General features: G+C 47.9%; 1 protein-coding gene across 3 annotated transcripts in view; it reads left to right on the top strand.

The window, feature by feature from the left end:
• LOC148387176 (zinc finger protein 521-like) overlaps positions 1–17,496 on the top strand; it is a 73,764-nt gene that overhangs the window by 29,429 nt on the left and 26,839 nt on the right. The window contains exons 5-7 of one of the 3 annotated variants that reach the window (XM_088395683.1): positions 1,540–5,027; positions 5,112–5,196; positions 10,919–11,110. In XM_088395683.1, the coding sequence (XP_088251809.1) occupies positions 1,540–5,027; positions 5,112–5,196; positions 10,919–11,110 (3,765 nt within the window). Of the gene's footprint in view, positions 1–1,539; positions 5,028–5,111; positions 5,197–10,918; positions 11,371–17,496 lie in introns of those variants that run through there. The other 2 variants (XM_088395681.1, XM_088395682.1) reach the window with 2 other exon arrangements.

Here is a 17,496-nt window from a genome sequence, read left to right as displayed (position 1 = left end):
CCCCCTCTGTGGAGGAGGGCCTCGCTCTGAGTCACACACCCAAAGAGCTGAGCCGGTTTTGCACCTTGAGAGAGATGCCGAGAGTGGGCGCCTCGCCAGCGGGGGGGAAGGCATTGGGGAGGGCCGCGGTGTGGAGGTGGACTCCTCTCAACCACGGCGGGGAGGAGGAGGAGGCGGCCTCCTCCGACCGACCGCATCTGTTTCCTGAAGATAGGGCCTGATGGGGCGCGAGTGTTCCGAGAGGGCACGATATCCCGATGAAGGGCAGATCACCCCGTAAAACAACAACAGCGAGGGGAGGAGAAGGAGACGCTCGGATTTGTCAGGTTGGCTCCTGCGACCAGCTTTTCCTTCACCACCCCTCCCTCCTACCTTCATAAATCTTTGCCGTTTCCTTTTGTTTTTCCATTTCTCAGTTTTGCCCTTTGGACTCGGCTTTTTCTGAAGGGGTTGAGATGACACACTTTTATTTAGCTAAGGAAGTGGAGAGCACTTGGAATGGGACGGCAGGAAGAAGTGGCCCGTAACCTTTTGAACTTGTGGAAGTGCTGTTTTTCAGTTATGCCACAGCGCAGGAACGTCAGCACATTGGAAGTCGTTCTCAATGATGGCGAATTGAGCAAACTCATGTGCCATAAATAGTCAATAATAAATAAAAAAAGTAAATAAAATAGTGAATCTATCCATCCATTTTCCCTTTCGTGTTCAGGGTCGCGTGATGCTGGAGCATCCAGAAACTGGTCACACATCAGTCGCAGCATCCATACAAAGATAGACAACCATTCAACAACACCCCCAAGAACTCCAATATGGCTCCCGCTCGCCAAATTGGATCAAAGCAACATTTTGCCATTGGAACCTTTTTGACGTGTCATTAGACAGACGCTCCGTTGCTTGCTCCCTGGTGTGGCGTCCCTTGTTTGCCTCCTCTGCGCCGCGCATATTCTCGCCTCGCAGCTTTGCACGCTGATAAATATGTTAATAATCTTTATTCCGTAATCGGATATGTATTGAGTGATGCTCGGCGCATTCAACTTTTCATTCAGATCATTTGTCTCACGGCGGAGGCTTCCTAAAGGCTACGTATGGCTGCCGTTGAAATTGCACATTTAATCTTCAGTGTCGAATCTGTATTTCTCGTGCGTTTCATCCGGCTTTAAAGTTGTTCCAAGGGCTCCTTTTTTTTTTTTTTACATTTGTTTTATAGTCTTTTAGCAGTTCAGAAATAATGGAAATGTTCTAATTTACCTCATGCCAGGCTTCCACCCACTGTCTTGCTTTGGTTTTAAATGTCAGAGAGATTGTGTAATGAGTCACAGTGGGCTAAGCCATTACATGGCCACATACAAGGTTAATTGTGCTAAAAGTATTTCTTCTTATTATCATCTCTAATTATACTTTCAATTGTGTGTTTTAATGTAACTTTTACACCTTAGAGGAGGCATTGTTCAATTTTGTATTTAAAGTCCAAAAGAATTCACTCCAATTAATATGATGGACGAGACGATAGTGACTCAAATGAATCGTTTTCCCTTTCAGATGGCGCAGACATAGAAGACGACCCGTCCTGTTCTTGGCCGGCGTCATCTCCTTCCAGTAAGGATCAGACGTCTCCGGGACACTGCGAGGACTATGATTTTGGAGAGGACGAAGGCGGGCCAGGCCTGCCGTACCCGTGCCAATTCTGCAACAAGTCGTTCAGCCGCCTGAGCTTCCTGAAACGTCACGAGCAGAGCCACGGCGACAAGCTCCCGTTCAGCTGCACCTTCTGCAGCCGTCTGTTCAAGCACAAGCGTAGCCGCGACCGCCACGTCAAGCTGCACACCGGCGACAAGAAGTACCATTGCGGCGAGTGCGACTCGGCCTTCTCCCGCAGCGACCACCTGAAAATCCACATGAAAACTCACGCCTCCAACAAACCGCACAAGTGCCCCGTGTGCCGCCGAGGCTTCCTCTCCTCCAGCTCGCTTCACGGCCACATGCAAGTGCACGAAAGGGGCAAAGAGGGCCGAGCGGACGACTGGAAGCTGAAAGAGACGCGCAAGTGCGACCGGTGCGAGGAAGGCTTCGACGTCCCCGAAGACCTTCAGAGGCACATCGCCGAGTGCCACCCCGAGTGCTCGCCGTCGGAGGACGGAGGCCTGGGCGCCACCCTCCAGTGCATCTACTGCCACGAGCCCTTTGGCGACGAAGGCGCCCTCCTGAGCCATATCGACCGGGCCCACGGCCGGGACCGCAAGAGCCACTCCTGCGCCGTCTGCTCCGAGCACTTTTTGTCCGTGGAAGACCTCTACGCTCACATGGACGTCCACCAGCTTCCCGAATCCAGTAACCATAGTAACAGCCCTTCTTTGCTGACCGTGGGCTACACTTCCGTCTCCAGCACCACTCCTGACTCCAACCTCTCTGTCGACAGCTCCACCATGGTGGAGACAGCACCGCCTGTCCCCAAGACTCGGGGCAGGAGGAAGCGGGCCGCTCACAACGCCTCAGACGTTGGCGGGCGAGCGGCCAAGCAGCCAAAGGTTTCTTACACTTGCATGTACTGCAACAAGCAAGTGTTCTCCAGTTTGGCCGTGCTTCAGATTCACCTCCGGACCATGCATCTGGACAAGCCGGAGCAGGCCCACACCTGCCAGTTTTGCCTGGAGGTCCTGCCCTCCTTGTTAAATCTGAACGAACATCTGAAGCAGGTCCACAACGCCGAGGGCCACGCGGCCCTGCTGGTCGGCTTGTCCGACTCGCTCCTTCAGTGCAACTTCTGCCCCGAGATACTGAGTGACCTCAACACCCTGCAGGAGCATATCCGCTGTTCCCATGGCTTTCCCAGTCCCGTGGCCAAGGAGAGCAACGCCTTCTTCTGCCCCCAGTGCTTCATGGGTTTCTTGACAGAGACCACCTTGGAAGAGCACGTCCGTCAGACTCACTGCGATGGCGGCAGCCTGCGTTTCGACTCTCCTTTGGCCGTCACCCCCAAGGAGCCCATCGTGGAGGTCTACTCCTGCTCGTACTGCACCAACTCACCCATCTTCAACAGTGTTCTGAAGCTCAACAAGCACATTAAGGAGAATCACAAGAACATTCCCCTTGCTCTCAACTACATCAATAATGGCAAGAAGACGTTGCACGCTCTCAGCCCCTCCTCTCCAATCACCGTAGAACAAGCGTCCATGCTCAAGCAAGGCGGATCCGCCGCGCGCTCGTCCGGAGAGTTCATCTGTAACCAGTGCGGGGCCAAGTATACCAACTTAGATCTTTTCCAGACCCACCTGAAGACTCACCTTGATGGCCTGCAGCCACAACTCACCTGCCCGCAGTGCAACAAAGAGTTCCCGAACCAAGAATCCCTGTTGAAGCACGTCACCATTCACTTCACCATCACCTCCACCTATTACATCTGCGAGAGTTGCGACAAGCAGTTCACGTCGGTGGATGACCTGCAGAAGCACCTGTTGGACATGCACACCTTTGTGTTCTTTCGTTGCACTCTGTGTCAGGAGGTGTTTGACTCCAAGGTGTCCACTCAACTCCACTTAGCCGTGAAGCACAGTAACGAGAAGAAGGTATACCGCTGCACCTCCTGCAACTGGGACTTCAGGCACGAGACCGACCTGCAGTTGCACGTCAAACACAGCCACCTGGAAAACCAAGGTCGCGCCCACCGCTGCATCTTCTGCGGGGAGTCGTTCGGGACGGAGGTGGAGCTGCAGTGTCACATCACCACCCATAGCAAGAAGTACAACTGCCGCTTCTGCAGCAAGGCCTTCCACGCCATCGTGCTGCTGGAGAAGCATTTGCGGGAGAAGCATTGCGTGTTTGAGGGCAAGGCGCAGAACTGCGGCGCCAATGGCTCCGCCGCCGTCGGCGGGGCGGACGGCCACCCGAAAGATGAGGCCGAGCTGCAAGGTCTCCTGGCCAACAGCCACGGTACGGGGACCACAGGAGGACCCACGCTGGAGTCCCAGAACAGCCACGATGGAAGCGAGGAAGAGGTGGAGACTGCGGAGCCCATGTACAGTTGTGACATCTGCGGAGCCTCCTACACCATGGAGTCGCTTCTCACCAACCACCAGCTGAGGGACCACAACATTCGCCCCGGCGAGAGCGCCATGATGAAAAGGAAAGCCGATATGATCAAGGGCAACCACAAGTGCAACGTCTGCTCTCGCACTTTCTTCTCCGAGGCCGGTCTGAGGGAACATATGCAGACCCACCTTGGGCCCGTCAAGCACTACATGTGCCCCATCTGCGGGGAGCGTTTCCCCTCTTTGCTCACCCTGACCGAACACAAGGTCACCCACAGCAAAAGTCTCGACACGGGCAGCTGCCGCATCTGTAAGATGCCTCTCCATAGCGAGGAAGATTTTCTGGAGCACTGTCAGATGCACCCGGACCTGAGGAATTCCTTGACGGGTTTCCGATGCGTGGTATGCATGCAGACGGTTACGTCCACATTGGAGCTCAAGATCCACGGGACCTTCCACATGCAAAAAACGGGGACCATGTCGGCAAACCAATCCATGGTGCGCGCCAGTGCCCTCGCTCACAACCAGCACCTACATCACGTCCAAAAACCGTTCAAGTGTGCCTCCTGCCTGAAAGACTTTCGTTCTAAGCAGGATCTGGTCAAGCTGGACATCAACGGCCTGCCTTACGGACTTTGCGCGTCGTGCGTGGCCAACGCCGAGTCCAAGAGCTCCAGTCCGACCATGAACGGAGGCAGGCAACAGCAGCAACAGGGGGGCGCCGCCACTCCGGCGCCAAACACCGCCCAATGGATCCAGGGAGAGAGACTCAGCCCAGGCGAGGGCAAAGGCAAAGCCGTCTCCTCGTCGTCCTCGTCCTCTTCGACATCCTCAACGGCTGCCGCAAAGACGCGGTGCTCGAGCTGCAACGTCAAGTTTGAGTCCGAGGTGGAATTGCATAACCACGTCCAGGCGGTGCACGCAGGGGACGGCGGCGGTGGACAGCTCAAGACACCACAGATGTCCCCAATGCCCAGATCCAGTCCGTCGCAAACTGAGGAGGTAGCGTGCCTCCTTCTGTTTTTCGTTTTTTTTTGTGTGTGCTTTACTCGACGATGAGTTTCGTAATATTGCTTTTATTTACAGAAGAAGACGTACCAGTGCATCAAATGTCAGATGGTATTCTACAGTGAATGGGACATCCAAGTTCATGTGGCCAACCATATGCTCGGTAGGAGACCTTTTTTTTTGTTGTTGTTTCTTGGTGTGTCCCTGCATGAGCTATCGAAATGTGTTCACTGTTTCCAAGGTACTTCTATAGTACGGAGAGACTGTGATCAATATCCTCCATTTGAAAATGATACTTGTGATTTTGTAGCTAACATGAATCAGACTTGAGCCCATCATCCATTTAAACATTCAAATTAAAAAGAACATCATTTCATCATTTTTGAGGATAAATCACATAGTGTGAAAAATCTAATAAAATATTTGACCCTGTCTCATTTAGGCTCACAAGTTTCCGGATCACATCACAAACTAGGTGGAATTACTTGAATATTTTAACGTCATCCCCAAGTGTTGTGCATCCATAAACATAAGCAAGTCATCTTAATTTCCCCATGCATGTGAATGATCAAAATGTTGTGAGCATGCTTATGGAGCCTGCTGAAATGTTGATTCAAATATTGATTCAAAGTGGGAAGAAAATATCTTGACACTATGTAGATAGTGTGTGTCTGTATGTATGTATTTATATATATGTATATATATTTATATACATACTATATATGTGTGTATATATATCAATAGATTAATTCATTAATCTGTTGATGACTTTTTGTCAAACAATCATATTAAAAACTAGAAAATACACAAACATAAATTATGATTCAGATATGAACAGCGCTGCAAGTGACATAATTTTTTACCCTGAATCTATTTCGACAACAAACTACACTCGCCCCAAACATTTCGGCCGGCTTTGTGTGTCATCTGTATGCAGGCAGAAGCATTTGTAAAGACAAAACAATTGGGAAACATTTTTTTTTTCTCTCTCCCCCCAACCCCCTTCGCCTGCAGTAAGTAGGTATCTGAATTCTGGTCTCACGTTCCTTTATTCATTCATTTATTCAGCTCGTTTGGCGGCTCTTTCATTACACTGCATTATCTGTTGTCTTCAGTGGGGGAGCGAGTCATTGATCTGGAACCAAACCGCCTCTCTGTTTGGGACACGCTTCTAGGCGCAGGTGAATTTAAACACGGTGGGCAATTCTATCAGGACCGCTCGGCAATTCTATCAGGGGCCCACTGTTTGTGCATAAACAATCAGAAGCATGTGATTTGTGATTTTGATGCCACGGAGCATTTGCAAAGGAGAGAGATGAGCCCAGAGTGTAGGTGTGTGTTTTGTATTCATCTTTGCAATCTGCTCACCCACTATTCTTCAGGGGGCGCATAATACAGTACCGTGCCAGCATTAGTCCTTTCTGTTGCAAAGGCGGGCACGGAGCACACTGGGAGGGTACAAAACAAAGCCCCCTACCGGTTACTTTATGTCTTTCAGCGGCGCCCGCGCACAGCTCCCCCCCGTAATAGTGGAATTCGGGCAGCTTAAGATAACAGGAGGATGGCTGATTGTCTGATGTCTTACTCCTCTGATATGCCGTCGCTTTGTATTCCGCATGATTGCGTCAGACTCCTCAAAAGGCTGGCTGGCTGCTGGATGGTTTGCTTGACCATTTGTGAAAATCCGGAGAAGTGCCTTTGTCATATCAGTAGAACAATTACAGAGAGCGAAAGGAAAGGGAAATTCGATGTGCACAATTTTATGAGATATCCAACATAAGTAGCGTACCCGACTTCCTGCCTCAACAAAAAAAAAAAAATCGTGCATCGACTACGAGCCGTAATTGTCTGATTTAATCGGCTTCTCGATTACCTGATCGCGCCTCAGTTACCATTTCAATCAGTTAAAGGAGTGAAGGTAGCAGCCACTACCAGGTTGGCGAAAGCTAACCGACAAATGTCTCTACGTCGGCGGAGTAAAACGTTAGCATCACAGAATTGAATCCCATCCAGTCCTATAATCACTGCAAAACTAGTCTGGGCCAAAAAAACGCAGTGAAAAAAAAAAAAATACTCATTTAGAAAAGCTCTAAATACCTTCTCTGGTGGAAAAAAAAAAGGACACTTTCTCTCTTTAATGGCCATCTGCACGGGAGAGGGGAAACAGGGGGGCCGGGGTCATCGCCGCTCAGCTGTCAGCGTTATTAGCGTAGGTAATGGAGCAGACGCTGGATTCATAGGGGTGTTGTTTTCATCCATGGCCCGTTCCTCTACGGTGTCACTTCACACTGATAACTCTATATATAGTGGCTCCGAGCGCTAATGTACGCAACAACGCAACGGAAACCCGGACGGACAAAATCGTCCATATGAGCTGCCTTGGTAATGCGAGCAGCACTCCAAGCTCCGCTGCACCTTTCCATGCCACTCGGATGCTCACGCATAAAGTGACCGGCTATTCGAGATGTCGGTATTAAAAAAAAAAAAAAAAATGTGTGAGGTGGCAGCGCACCGCGGCGTCTTAAGCTGGAGGTCGCAGCCCGACCGGGCCCAGATGGATCAGCGCACATTTGCCGTACAGCTGGCCGCTCTGCTTGGGGACCTAGTGGGAGACTCCTTTGGAAGGAGGGAGGGAGGGAGGGGAAAAAAATGATATCGCCACCATCCGAGGAGCAATTTAATAGCAGGCCAGAAGACAGCTGGCCACTCTTTAGAGTTTTTTGGCATGGCGCGCTCGCAGAATCGAGGGTGTCCAATTTTTCTCCAGAGACTGGCAGATTTATAGTGCTTTCAGCTGCCGCCGCCGTCACCGTATAATCTTTTATATTTCGGTATAATTCGGATAGGAAACCTCACAATATCTCCATGTGGGGAAAATGGAAGAGTGGAACATGCTGTACTGTAGTCAAAAGCACTGCTGGACTTCCAAGTCAATGCATTCCCCCCCCCCTCTCATCAAAATAATCCATGATAACAATGTAATAAAATTAAATTAAGTACAACTTCGCATGTTAAATTCATCAGGATTATTTTTTTTGCCAGGTAATAAATTATTACATAGAACACTGCAATAATGTTTCTCTCATGCCAAGTCAAAAGGCAAAGAATAAAAGTATGATTTTCCCTAATTGTGTCACCCTGAAATCTCAAGTCATTTGAATTTTGTGTCTCATCTTTAAAAAATGGAGCTTCGGCTCAGCTTTGAAAGTCCCAATGTAGTTTTTTGGTGATGTTTTACCAGGACGTTTGGAGGTCTTTCAATGACACAAAAGCCCGCTCAGGGTTTTATCAGCACGCCATGACGAAGCCCCGTTGCTTTACTTTGACCCCGCTGTAAACTTTGACATTTGGAGCCTCACGAGGGGGGTCGCTTGTGCTCCATTTATCGTACTGTTTCAAATGTCGCTCCGTGCGGCGCAGGCTGCCTTCTTAAAAGGTGAAAAAGGCTTTTTCTTTTAATCTCTGTAAAATCACTCCATTTGGTCTGAAGGACACCCTTAAACAAAACAAACAGCATCCTAGCAAAGTTTTTGTTTTTGTAGTATGGGGGGGGGGGTCACCTTTAGAATTTTGCTGGGCTGGTGACAGTGGTGAGCTTGGAGCCAAGTCGGGGAGGAGCCCTCTTCCTGCACAGTGCGACCCGGGCGTAAGAAGGTGGGCACCGAGCAAAGGGGTGGGACACTTTGGGGGACGGAGAGGGGAAAGGCACATTTGCTGTACAGCTGGCCGCTCAGCGGGAAGCGGCCACTGTGGGCTCCCTCGTTTTTATGTTTCCACTTTGGTTTGCGTGATAACACGGAGCTCGTTTTTGTTTTGTGCTCAAGACATCGATTATTTAAAGATTCAGTCGTGTAGCTTGTGATAATTTAACTATCAGTTGAGGATTGCAACTTTTCAGCCAAACTAAATCAAGAAACAAAAGAAAGAAGCAAAGAAATATATTATATTATATTATGCTATACTATACTATATTTTATTTTATTTTATTATCCAACAACAAAAATTCTGAATCTGTAATGGAATTTTTCCCCCTAACAAAACCAAGCTAGAAAAAAAAAACTCTATAAAAATGTCCTCCTCAGAAAATTGGCTCACGTTCACTTGAAATAAATAAACTTGAAACATTAAATAGTTCAAGCAATGTCAAGTGACTACCCTGTCTGTCCATTTTGAATGTTTGATTCTCATTCCAGCTCATATCTACTTGAAATCTTTCCAGTTGAATGAAATAGCTACAACATGATAGCTAGATAAAAGTAGAAAATGAATCTTGAAAGTTGCTAGCTGCTATGGACGCACGCGGGAAATCGATTGGTGACGTCTGACGGCATGAGTGATTTTTTTATTAGAGCATGCACACACGTAATGTGCAAACAAACACTCCTGGTCGAACTCCTCGTTGGAGGCTAGAAGTCAATAGATCAGGAATTGAGCACCATCAATGTAATCATAATAAAGTGGAGAAAAACCCATCGGAGCTTCGGGCTGGAACAAAAGAAGCCGCTGCGCGTGCTGCATAGCGAGTGTGATATCTGCCCGCTTTTATTAATTGGTGATTAATAACACCTCTCCGTTCGTTAGCGCAGTCACCTCCCGCGCAGCCAAGTGTGCTGCCGCTAATATGCAATTATGTGCACCTTACCGCTTGTTACATTACACCGCTAGCTGACTAATGTTGCATCCATGAGGAGAATTGAAAGCAAAATGAACTTGGGGGGGGATGAGAAAAAAAAGTGCTGGCGATACAATTCTCAGCTTAATTCAGTCGAGCTTGGAATCAAAGGAAAGTTTCTTACAAATTCCTCCATGCTGAAAGTTGTGCAGACTTTTTGATGTTCTTTTTATTTTTTGTTGTGAAGCAAAGATAATTGACATCACCGCAGGGATGCACCTTCCCTAGGCCAGACAAGCGGGGTCTGATGTGGTCCTTATCTATTGATTTTTTTTTTCCTTGACATTTCCGCACACCTCACAGAATGGGCCGACGTGTGAGAAAATATCGGATTTTCTCAGTTCATACGACCTGTTTGTACAATCGCGCTGGCCGTCGCCATGGTGATGTGTATATCAAAACTAGTTCGGCAACAATGTAATTATTTTTAAGAGCCTAATGCAGACTGAATGAAAGTAGGCTCCTCCTGTCCTGCGCTTCAGTCTATGTTTTATTGATATACAGGAGCGATGTCTCTTTTGGAGTGTTAATGCCAAGCCTTGTTCTGAAGTGAAGTCCATAAATAGTGCATGATGGAAATTAACCTCGGCGTTACTCCACCTCTCGTCGGTCTCCGGGGTGTCACCCCTGGTTGTGCACCCCTGGTCTGATGAGGTTGCTTAGCAGTCTGTCCGGAGGTGGGTGGCGGGCTGCTCCGGGGAGGGGCGACTAATGGGAGCGGGGCAAACAGATCGCCCCCCCCCCCTCTCGCTAAAGGTCAGAGCTGCTAGCGACGCCTCTCAAATCCCACGACTGGCCTTCCGAGCCTACCCGGTGATGCTTTTGCGCCGAGGGCCTCGCGCTGCTGTTGAATTGTGGCGCTCTTAGAAGTTGGCGTCGCTAATGGCGGCGTGATTTAACTTTTCCACCTAAGATGGCCGTTGGTAGAAGGCTCTGATTCCAGTCTTTTGAGAAAAGACACATGCTGATGATTAGCAAAGTTGTCAAAGTTCTCTGAAGTGCAGAGCGAGCTTTTTGGTGGTGGTTTTCCAAAGCTGTGACTATTCTCATCTAACTTTTACGTCGCCAATGGCTGACAGGGGAGGAGGAGCAGGAGGAGGAGGGAGCGCATGTGTGTGTGTGTGGGGCATGGGGCTCTGAAAAGGCCCCCCAGCGTCAAAGCCTTAATAATCATGTGAGCAGCGCCGGACTTCATTACCCTCCTGTTCGACAGGCCGAGTGCCAGCCCGGATTGCTGGCTGGCTGTGGCAAGGTCAACGGCGGAGGAAAAACCAGTTACTGTGTTACTCTGGAGCGGAATGGAGAGAGGGGCGGCCATCTGTCAGCTCGGGCCTGCCATACCCGCAGAGCAAATGGACACGGGCGACCAGAGGAGAGGCCACAGACACCCATAGAGCCAAACCCAGTGAGCATAACGCCGAGGCGAGGCGAGGCGCGGGCTCAGCCAAAGAGACGGGCCTCGGTGGCACTAAAACACATATAGACACACAAAGCCAGACTATATCTGTGAGAAATTTGGCAGGCGCTTTTGTGTGTTTATGCTTGTTTGTTTTCAGTGTCAGCACACTACTGGGCCCTACTGTTTTAAGTCCAGATGGCAGACCATGTGATAATAATAAAAATCACAAAAAAAAAAAAAAAAAAAGTTGATAAAAAAAAAAAGTTTTGCTTGGCTCGCCAATAGTAAACGTTTTGATCATAGCGTTGCTTTGTAAGAATTGGGAGCAAAGGTGGCTCAAACTTGAGTGACCAAACAAACATTTACTTCTAAATCTACTCGTACTGTTTCACCTTGTTGCCTGTTTGTGTGCACGCTGCTCTGCAAGGACCTTTATGATGTCCTCTGGCTAAAGTGAAGGAACCCTGTGGAATGTTCCAGAGCCCCGTAATAGGTTTCAGGTGCTGCAGGCCACTAGCCAGCCAGCCCCCAACCCCAACTCCCTGTGTGTCTCCTCTAAAGGACACGGCAAAACTATAAAATGATTTCCTGTCAACTGTTCACCTTTCGTTGAAAGTTTAGCACAAAACAGTCTCAGTGATTTACACTGGCTTCTGTTGTCGGACTTGCCGGGACAGCGCGAGCGCTTTAAAAACAACGCCAGCTAGAAATAAATAAGAAGTGTGGTCGTGCTGGCGTCTCCATGGCAACCAACGAGCACCCAATTTCAGACGTCTACAATATTGACACCTCTCGTTTCATATTAGCAGTAGCATCAGCGCTAATCTTCAGAGATTTGTGTGGCGCTTGGATGAACTTTCCTAGCTTTGATAGTAACCATGTGTAGAATTGCGCTTTGAAGCAAAAAGAAAAATTTCCCGACTGCTTGTATTAAAAGGTAGATAAAAAAAAATCAATGTCTTGAGCACTAATTGGTGAAGTTGGCGCAGAAACGCAGCTTGTATCCTCAACATTCGGCAACTCAGCACACTTGAAGTTGCTGCTTGTTTTCCTCTCGCACGCAACCCCCCCGGCCGGCTTAAGCATCCACATGCTCCGGAAAAACAGGGAGATGGTCCTGGGCTATTCCCGCCCGCGTAGCCCCCCTCCTCAAATGAATGGAAATCACACAGGAAACTCCCTGGATGAAAGCCTTATTAGTTATTAAGCTTTAATGTGTAGCAGTGCTTGGATACAGTAGTTACCGGAGCTGCTGAGGTGGAATTGTCAGGGAGGTGGCGATATAGACAGGAATTGGTGTACACCCTGGGCTTAATTAAGGAGATCTATTTCCATCTTGTTAGCGGGTGATAATGTGAGCGCTGCCATGCATCACAAGTTCTCATATTATACGCTACTTCCTGTTATATTAGATCTGTTGGCACTTCAAGGCTGGTGTGCCAAACTCTATCCAGGAGTGATGCCATGAAAAGTGTCAAATGTGATCCATTGTTATTTCTTCTTTTCCTTTTTGACACTACCTTGGAATGTGTGTCTGCAACTTTCATTTTAGACACGAGGTGTGTGAGATTGTATTAGCATTAGCACTACTGCTAAATTCATAATGAGCACAAATTTTAGCCGGCAAAATATGGACGGACGTGTCAAAGCTCGTTTTTCATTTTAAAAAGGGTGCACTGTTTGCTAATGTAAGAAAATCGCTAATGTAAGAAAATACTGTAAAAATAAAACAAATTAATTGATAATATTCTTAAAAATCAAGATGGTGCTATTTGTCACAGTAGTGATGGACTGGCCAAGACATTTCCTCCCTCAATGAATGTTTTGAAATGTCTTTCCGGCAAGAGAGTGAGTGTATTCCTCACGGCACGTTCCATTTCCAGTGTGAACATGAACGTGGCCTCTTTTTGTCTCTGCGCTTTTTGCCCCCCCCTTCCACCCCCGCCGCCTAGAGACGCCAACCTTAAGCCACTCACTGGCTGATTAATCTTTAACATTCATAATTACTAATTAAGTTAGTAAGAGACTTTTAATGTAGTCTTCCTTGAGAGGACAACAGATCATTAGCTTCAATAATGAACGCAGATGAAACGCATAATGGCCTGTGATAGGTGAATAGTGACAGTATGAAATGAGGCACGTGTGTGTGTGTGGACACCCGAAAAGGTGGCAAAGTGCTCTTACAGATGCTGCATTAGGAAATTCATCTTAGGGCTCATTAAAACATATATAATCAAGACTGTTGTTCCATGAACATCTGCAGTGGTAACCGTGTCATGGCCACTTTTTAAATCCAAATATTATTTATTCATTCACCCCGGTTTTGGTCTCCCTAATGCCTTGGCTGTATCTCATTATCACATTATTGCATTAGTGTCGGCGCTATCATGGTGACTATAAGTTGTTGCCCATTAAGAGTCATTTCATCTCTTCTTTTTTCTTTTTTTTTTTTTAACGACGATGCTACTCTGGCACATTTTCGTGAGCCGTCCCGCATCGGGGGAAGGTGCTTATGCTGTAATGATTATTATCATTAAGAAGATATTAATGCGCTTAGTGTTTGTGACCCAGCTGCTCATGGCGGCCCGGAGGGGAGGCAAAGGGTGGGTGGGCGGTGAGGTTGCCAAAAAACGGACAGCGCGCATAGGCTGCCGCTGCCCGCCTGTCCGGAGCTTTCAGGGTCACGAAAGGTCGAGCCTACCAAGGACGTTGCTTTTACCCGTATTATGAACTCAGTCAAACATTAGCTACACCTCCACAATTATTCTTTTATTAATTTAACAGCATATTGTGGCTTGTTGTTGAGTTTGAAGTGATGAGAAGCATAACTTTGGTTCTGAGGGTCCAGTGGGAGCTAACGCTGAATGCGTTCATCCCCAGAACTTTTGTTTTTCCTCCCTGCATTTAAGCAGCCGTACTTCATTGGCACGCTATCCTCCCGTGTCTTTGTTTCATTAGAATTTGTGAAAAACAAAAACCCAAGCTCACATTTAATCAAAACGAATCGGTATGCAAGACCCGCATAATCAATTGGAATCTCGATGCAGCCAATACGCAGCGTCCTGCAAGCGGGCTTGGCGGAAAGTCAATGACAACACGCTTTCTGCACTTGTTTTCACCATGCAAACGTGGCCGTGAACATTCTTTTTTTGTTATCGTGATAAACGGGCTGGCGGTGAGTATGACGCGCCATATTGGAATGATCAGATTAACTATTGATGAAGGTTTGCTGCAGCCGTTCTACGGAATGCCGCTCGTTTCCTTCCGAGCACGTCGATGCGGAGGCGGTCCAACATACACACTCGTCGCACAATCCATCAGTCAGTGCCTTTCTTCTTCCTGTGTGACACACTCATCATGCCATACACACACGAGGTAGCGTAGCGGGGGCCGCGGGGGCGGCTCCCTCCATGGCTCCCGGGGCCCGGCTGCCAGTTGTTTGCCAGCGTCTCCGTGTGGAATTCATTCAAATTAAAGCGGCGGAATGAGGCCCGGGTCCCAGAATGCCTGGTCCCTCTCCTTCATCAGCATTCCGCCGATGAGAGTAATTAAAGCAGAAATTAATTCTGCTGTAAGCAGAGGAGCCACAGAATAACTGATATTAGAGGCTGAATGATGAATGCTTGGCATCAAGGGAGGTCTCGCGGGGGAATGGAGAGAGGGGAAAATCACAAATCTTTCCCTCCATTTTGCCATCCTGTTCTTATTTATTTGCTGCTTGTATTCCACTTTCCAATCTTTGTGTTTGCCTGACTGAAGACAGTGGTGCCTCCGTGCTCTAAGGCGATTTCACATTTGGGCCAAAATGCCCATTGGACGTATCGTTAACCGATTGGATTCGAGAATGTGAGCCATACAGAATTGGAGATATTAATCTAATCTCAAAAACTTCAAACGTGACTTTGAACACGATGCTCTTGTTTTGATTCGGGGTATTCATCACAATCACAATCAATTGATGATTCAAACACAAAAGCCTCCAGGTGATCCTTCTGGTTCCCTGATGCTTTTCTTTTTGGAAAGGTACATCTTCGGTGAGAGAAGGCCAAACAAGTGAATGGCTTTCCTCCCTTCAATGGAATGGAGCTCTTTTGGGTGTTATGGTAATTAGCGCCCATTCTGCCATCACGTGTCTAACTCAGATAGAGAAGTGGATGGTAATTTAATGACCTCTCTCCCCCCCCCCCCCTCATATTTTGGCCTCTGGGTAAAAAGCCCGAGGAGGTGATAAACAATAGATAGATTTGTCTTGTTTGGATTTCACTTGCCTCTCCTAATGGCACGAGGGATCGGTCTCTATTTGGAAAATATTACACGCCCAGATCTGCAGGTAGCTGTGTTGCATTTTTAATTGCTTTTGTGCTAAGAAATATCTCAATAAGATGTTAATGAATGGAAGCACAGCCTGAGAGTTGCTGACTGTTATTAAGAATTTAGCAGGCTGCCTTCCACTCGGCACAAAATGAATTATTAGGAGCCCTAAAGGGCGACGATGCTGAGGGGCTACTAAGCGGGGCCAACAGGAAGAAAGCCGGGATGACAGTAAGACCTACCGCAAACAGACCGTCACGATGAGACCAGGGAAGGTCTGCTGCTTCTTCCCCGTATGTAAAAATACCCAAGGATAGATGCGCCATCCATGGCTTTGTGGAACGAATCAATCCGAGAGTTGAATCATTCTGAATCATTCTCAAAATGACACTTTGTGTGTTTGCTTGACCTTAGATGGAAACCACGCTTGTCTTATGACGCAGTCCTGTCCAATATTCCAATCCAAGTCCCCAAAGAGGACTTAGAGGAAGTCTAGGAGGAACCAAATGAGAGTGAAATCGATGACGTTCCTCTCTCCACTGTCTCGGCCCTGGCTGAATTACTGAAACAAGATGCTGCACTTAGATGAGTCTTTGGAGAGGCAGATGGAAGTAGGGGGGAGAGAGAGAGAGCGCGAGAGAAACACTTTTCGGGACATGGGTGCCATTTAGACCAAGACCATCTTCTTACCCAAAAAGCCACTAAAAGCCGCCAATGATCCTTTTCCCGTCCCTGGCTGGGTAGCGGTTAGCATCCCGTGGTCCAGTCCAGACAGAACAGACGTTCTGCTTTTCAGGTCACGGCAAAAATGGCCAAGAAAGATGGCAAAGAATGATTTTTTTTCTTATCTGTTCACGGAATCCTGGGGCATGTCGCGACTGCGCCGATGTCAAACGGCCGTCGTTTAACATCCGCGCCAGGTTTTCTCCTCCGAACTACCAAGATGAAAATGAATCCGGCTCGTTTGGTAGACAGAACAGGGTGCTTAAGGGACCCAATCCCTGTAAGTGCCATTAAGTGGAAATTGCCGTTCACATATTCCAGTGGTTTGATTAATTACACTCTCTCATGTGCTTTCATAAAGGCCCAATGAAATATGGGGAGCAAATTGCATTGTGTTCCTGTAGCGTGTTACGTAAAAGCAGTTTAATTATTGACACATGTTTTGCCACCTGGCAGGGGAGAGAGACGATAGTCGGACGTGAACGGGCAGAGCCAGACGTTTTGTATTTGCGCTGACCTCCCTTCAGCTCCTCCCCAATCAAAGAGTAACGCTGGATTGTAAGCATTTTACCGTTGCCACTGAATACAAGCGGTCACGTTTGAAAAATACGTGAAGGAGATATTTTGCCAAGGCAACAGACGCTCTCCAGGGGATGGAAAGATCCCCACCGGCTTTGCGTGATATCTGAACACGACTCCTTTTTGATCAGAGTGCGGGCTTAGACGCCGCTTACTTACTGATTCGCGGCGACTTTGAACTCGAGGAAGACAACAAGCTAATGTCTTCATTCCGTGGCTCCTTTCTGATGCCTTTTAGTCTGAGAACAGCGCCCTCTAAGGCTTAAAGAGGCAAAGCAGCTGTGAGATTCTGATTTGAGTCAGAAAGATTCAATTGAAGTCAGTAGCGCTTGTAAATAATAGGTCGTTATTTGGTTGCCATTTTTCTGGAGTTGCGCCCTCCGCAGTTACAGAAACTAAGCGAGAGGAATGCAGTTGCTCAACTGTTTGTGTGATCCTTCAGTTTCTCTGACGTGCCAGGAGGACACCGAGATGCAGCCTGTCATCTCTTTCAGCCAGCACGAGTTCAGCATGAACCAGACGAGATTTAACGCATGTGTTGTAATTTCTTGGTCCATTACTTTGCTTTTATGGGTTTTTTTTTTCTTCCCTCCACGAGCTGGGCCCTACAGTGTCATGGAGGTTAAGTAACCTCCAGAAGCTGTTTTGCCTTTTAGGTTTGTCTGTCTCTGAGATTAAACGGCAGGATGCATCTTATGTTTTGATTCGGGTAGCATTATTCGGCATCAGCTCAAAAATTAATTCCATGCTGCAATTCTTTGCCCCCCCCCTTCCCCCCC

The sequence above is a fragment of the Syngnathus floridae genome, chromosome 14 (genome assembly GCF_059516105.1).
Source record: "Syngnathus floridae isolate MCC-2025c chromosome 14, RoL_Sflo_1.0, whole genome shotgun sequence".
NCBI lineage: Eukaryota > Metazoa > Chordata > Actinopteri > Syngnathiformes > Syngnathidae > Syngnathus > Syngnathus floridae.
Note: the sequence above shows the minus strand (reverse complement) of the source record. Positions and strands in the feature narration are given on the sequence as shown.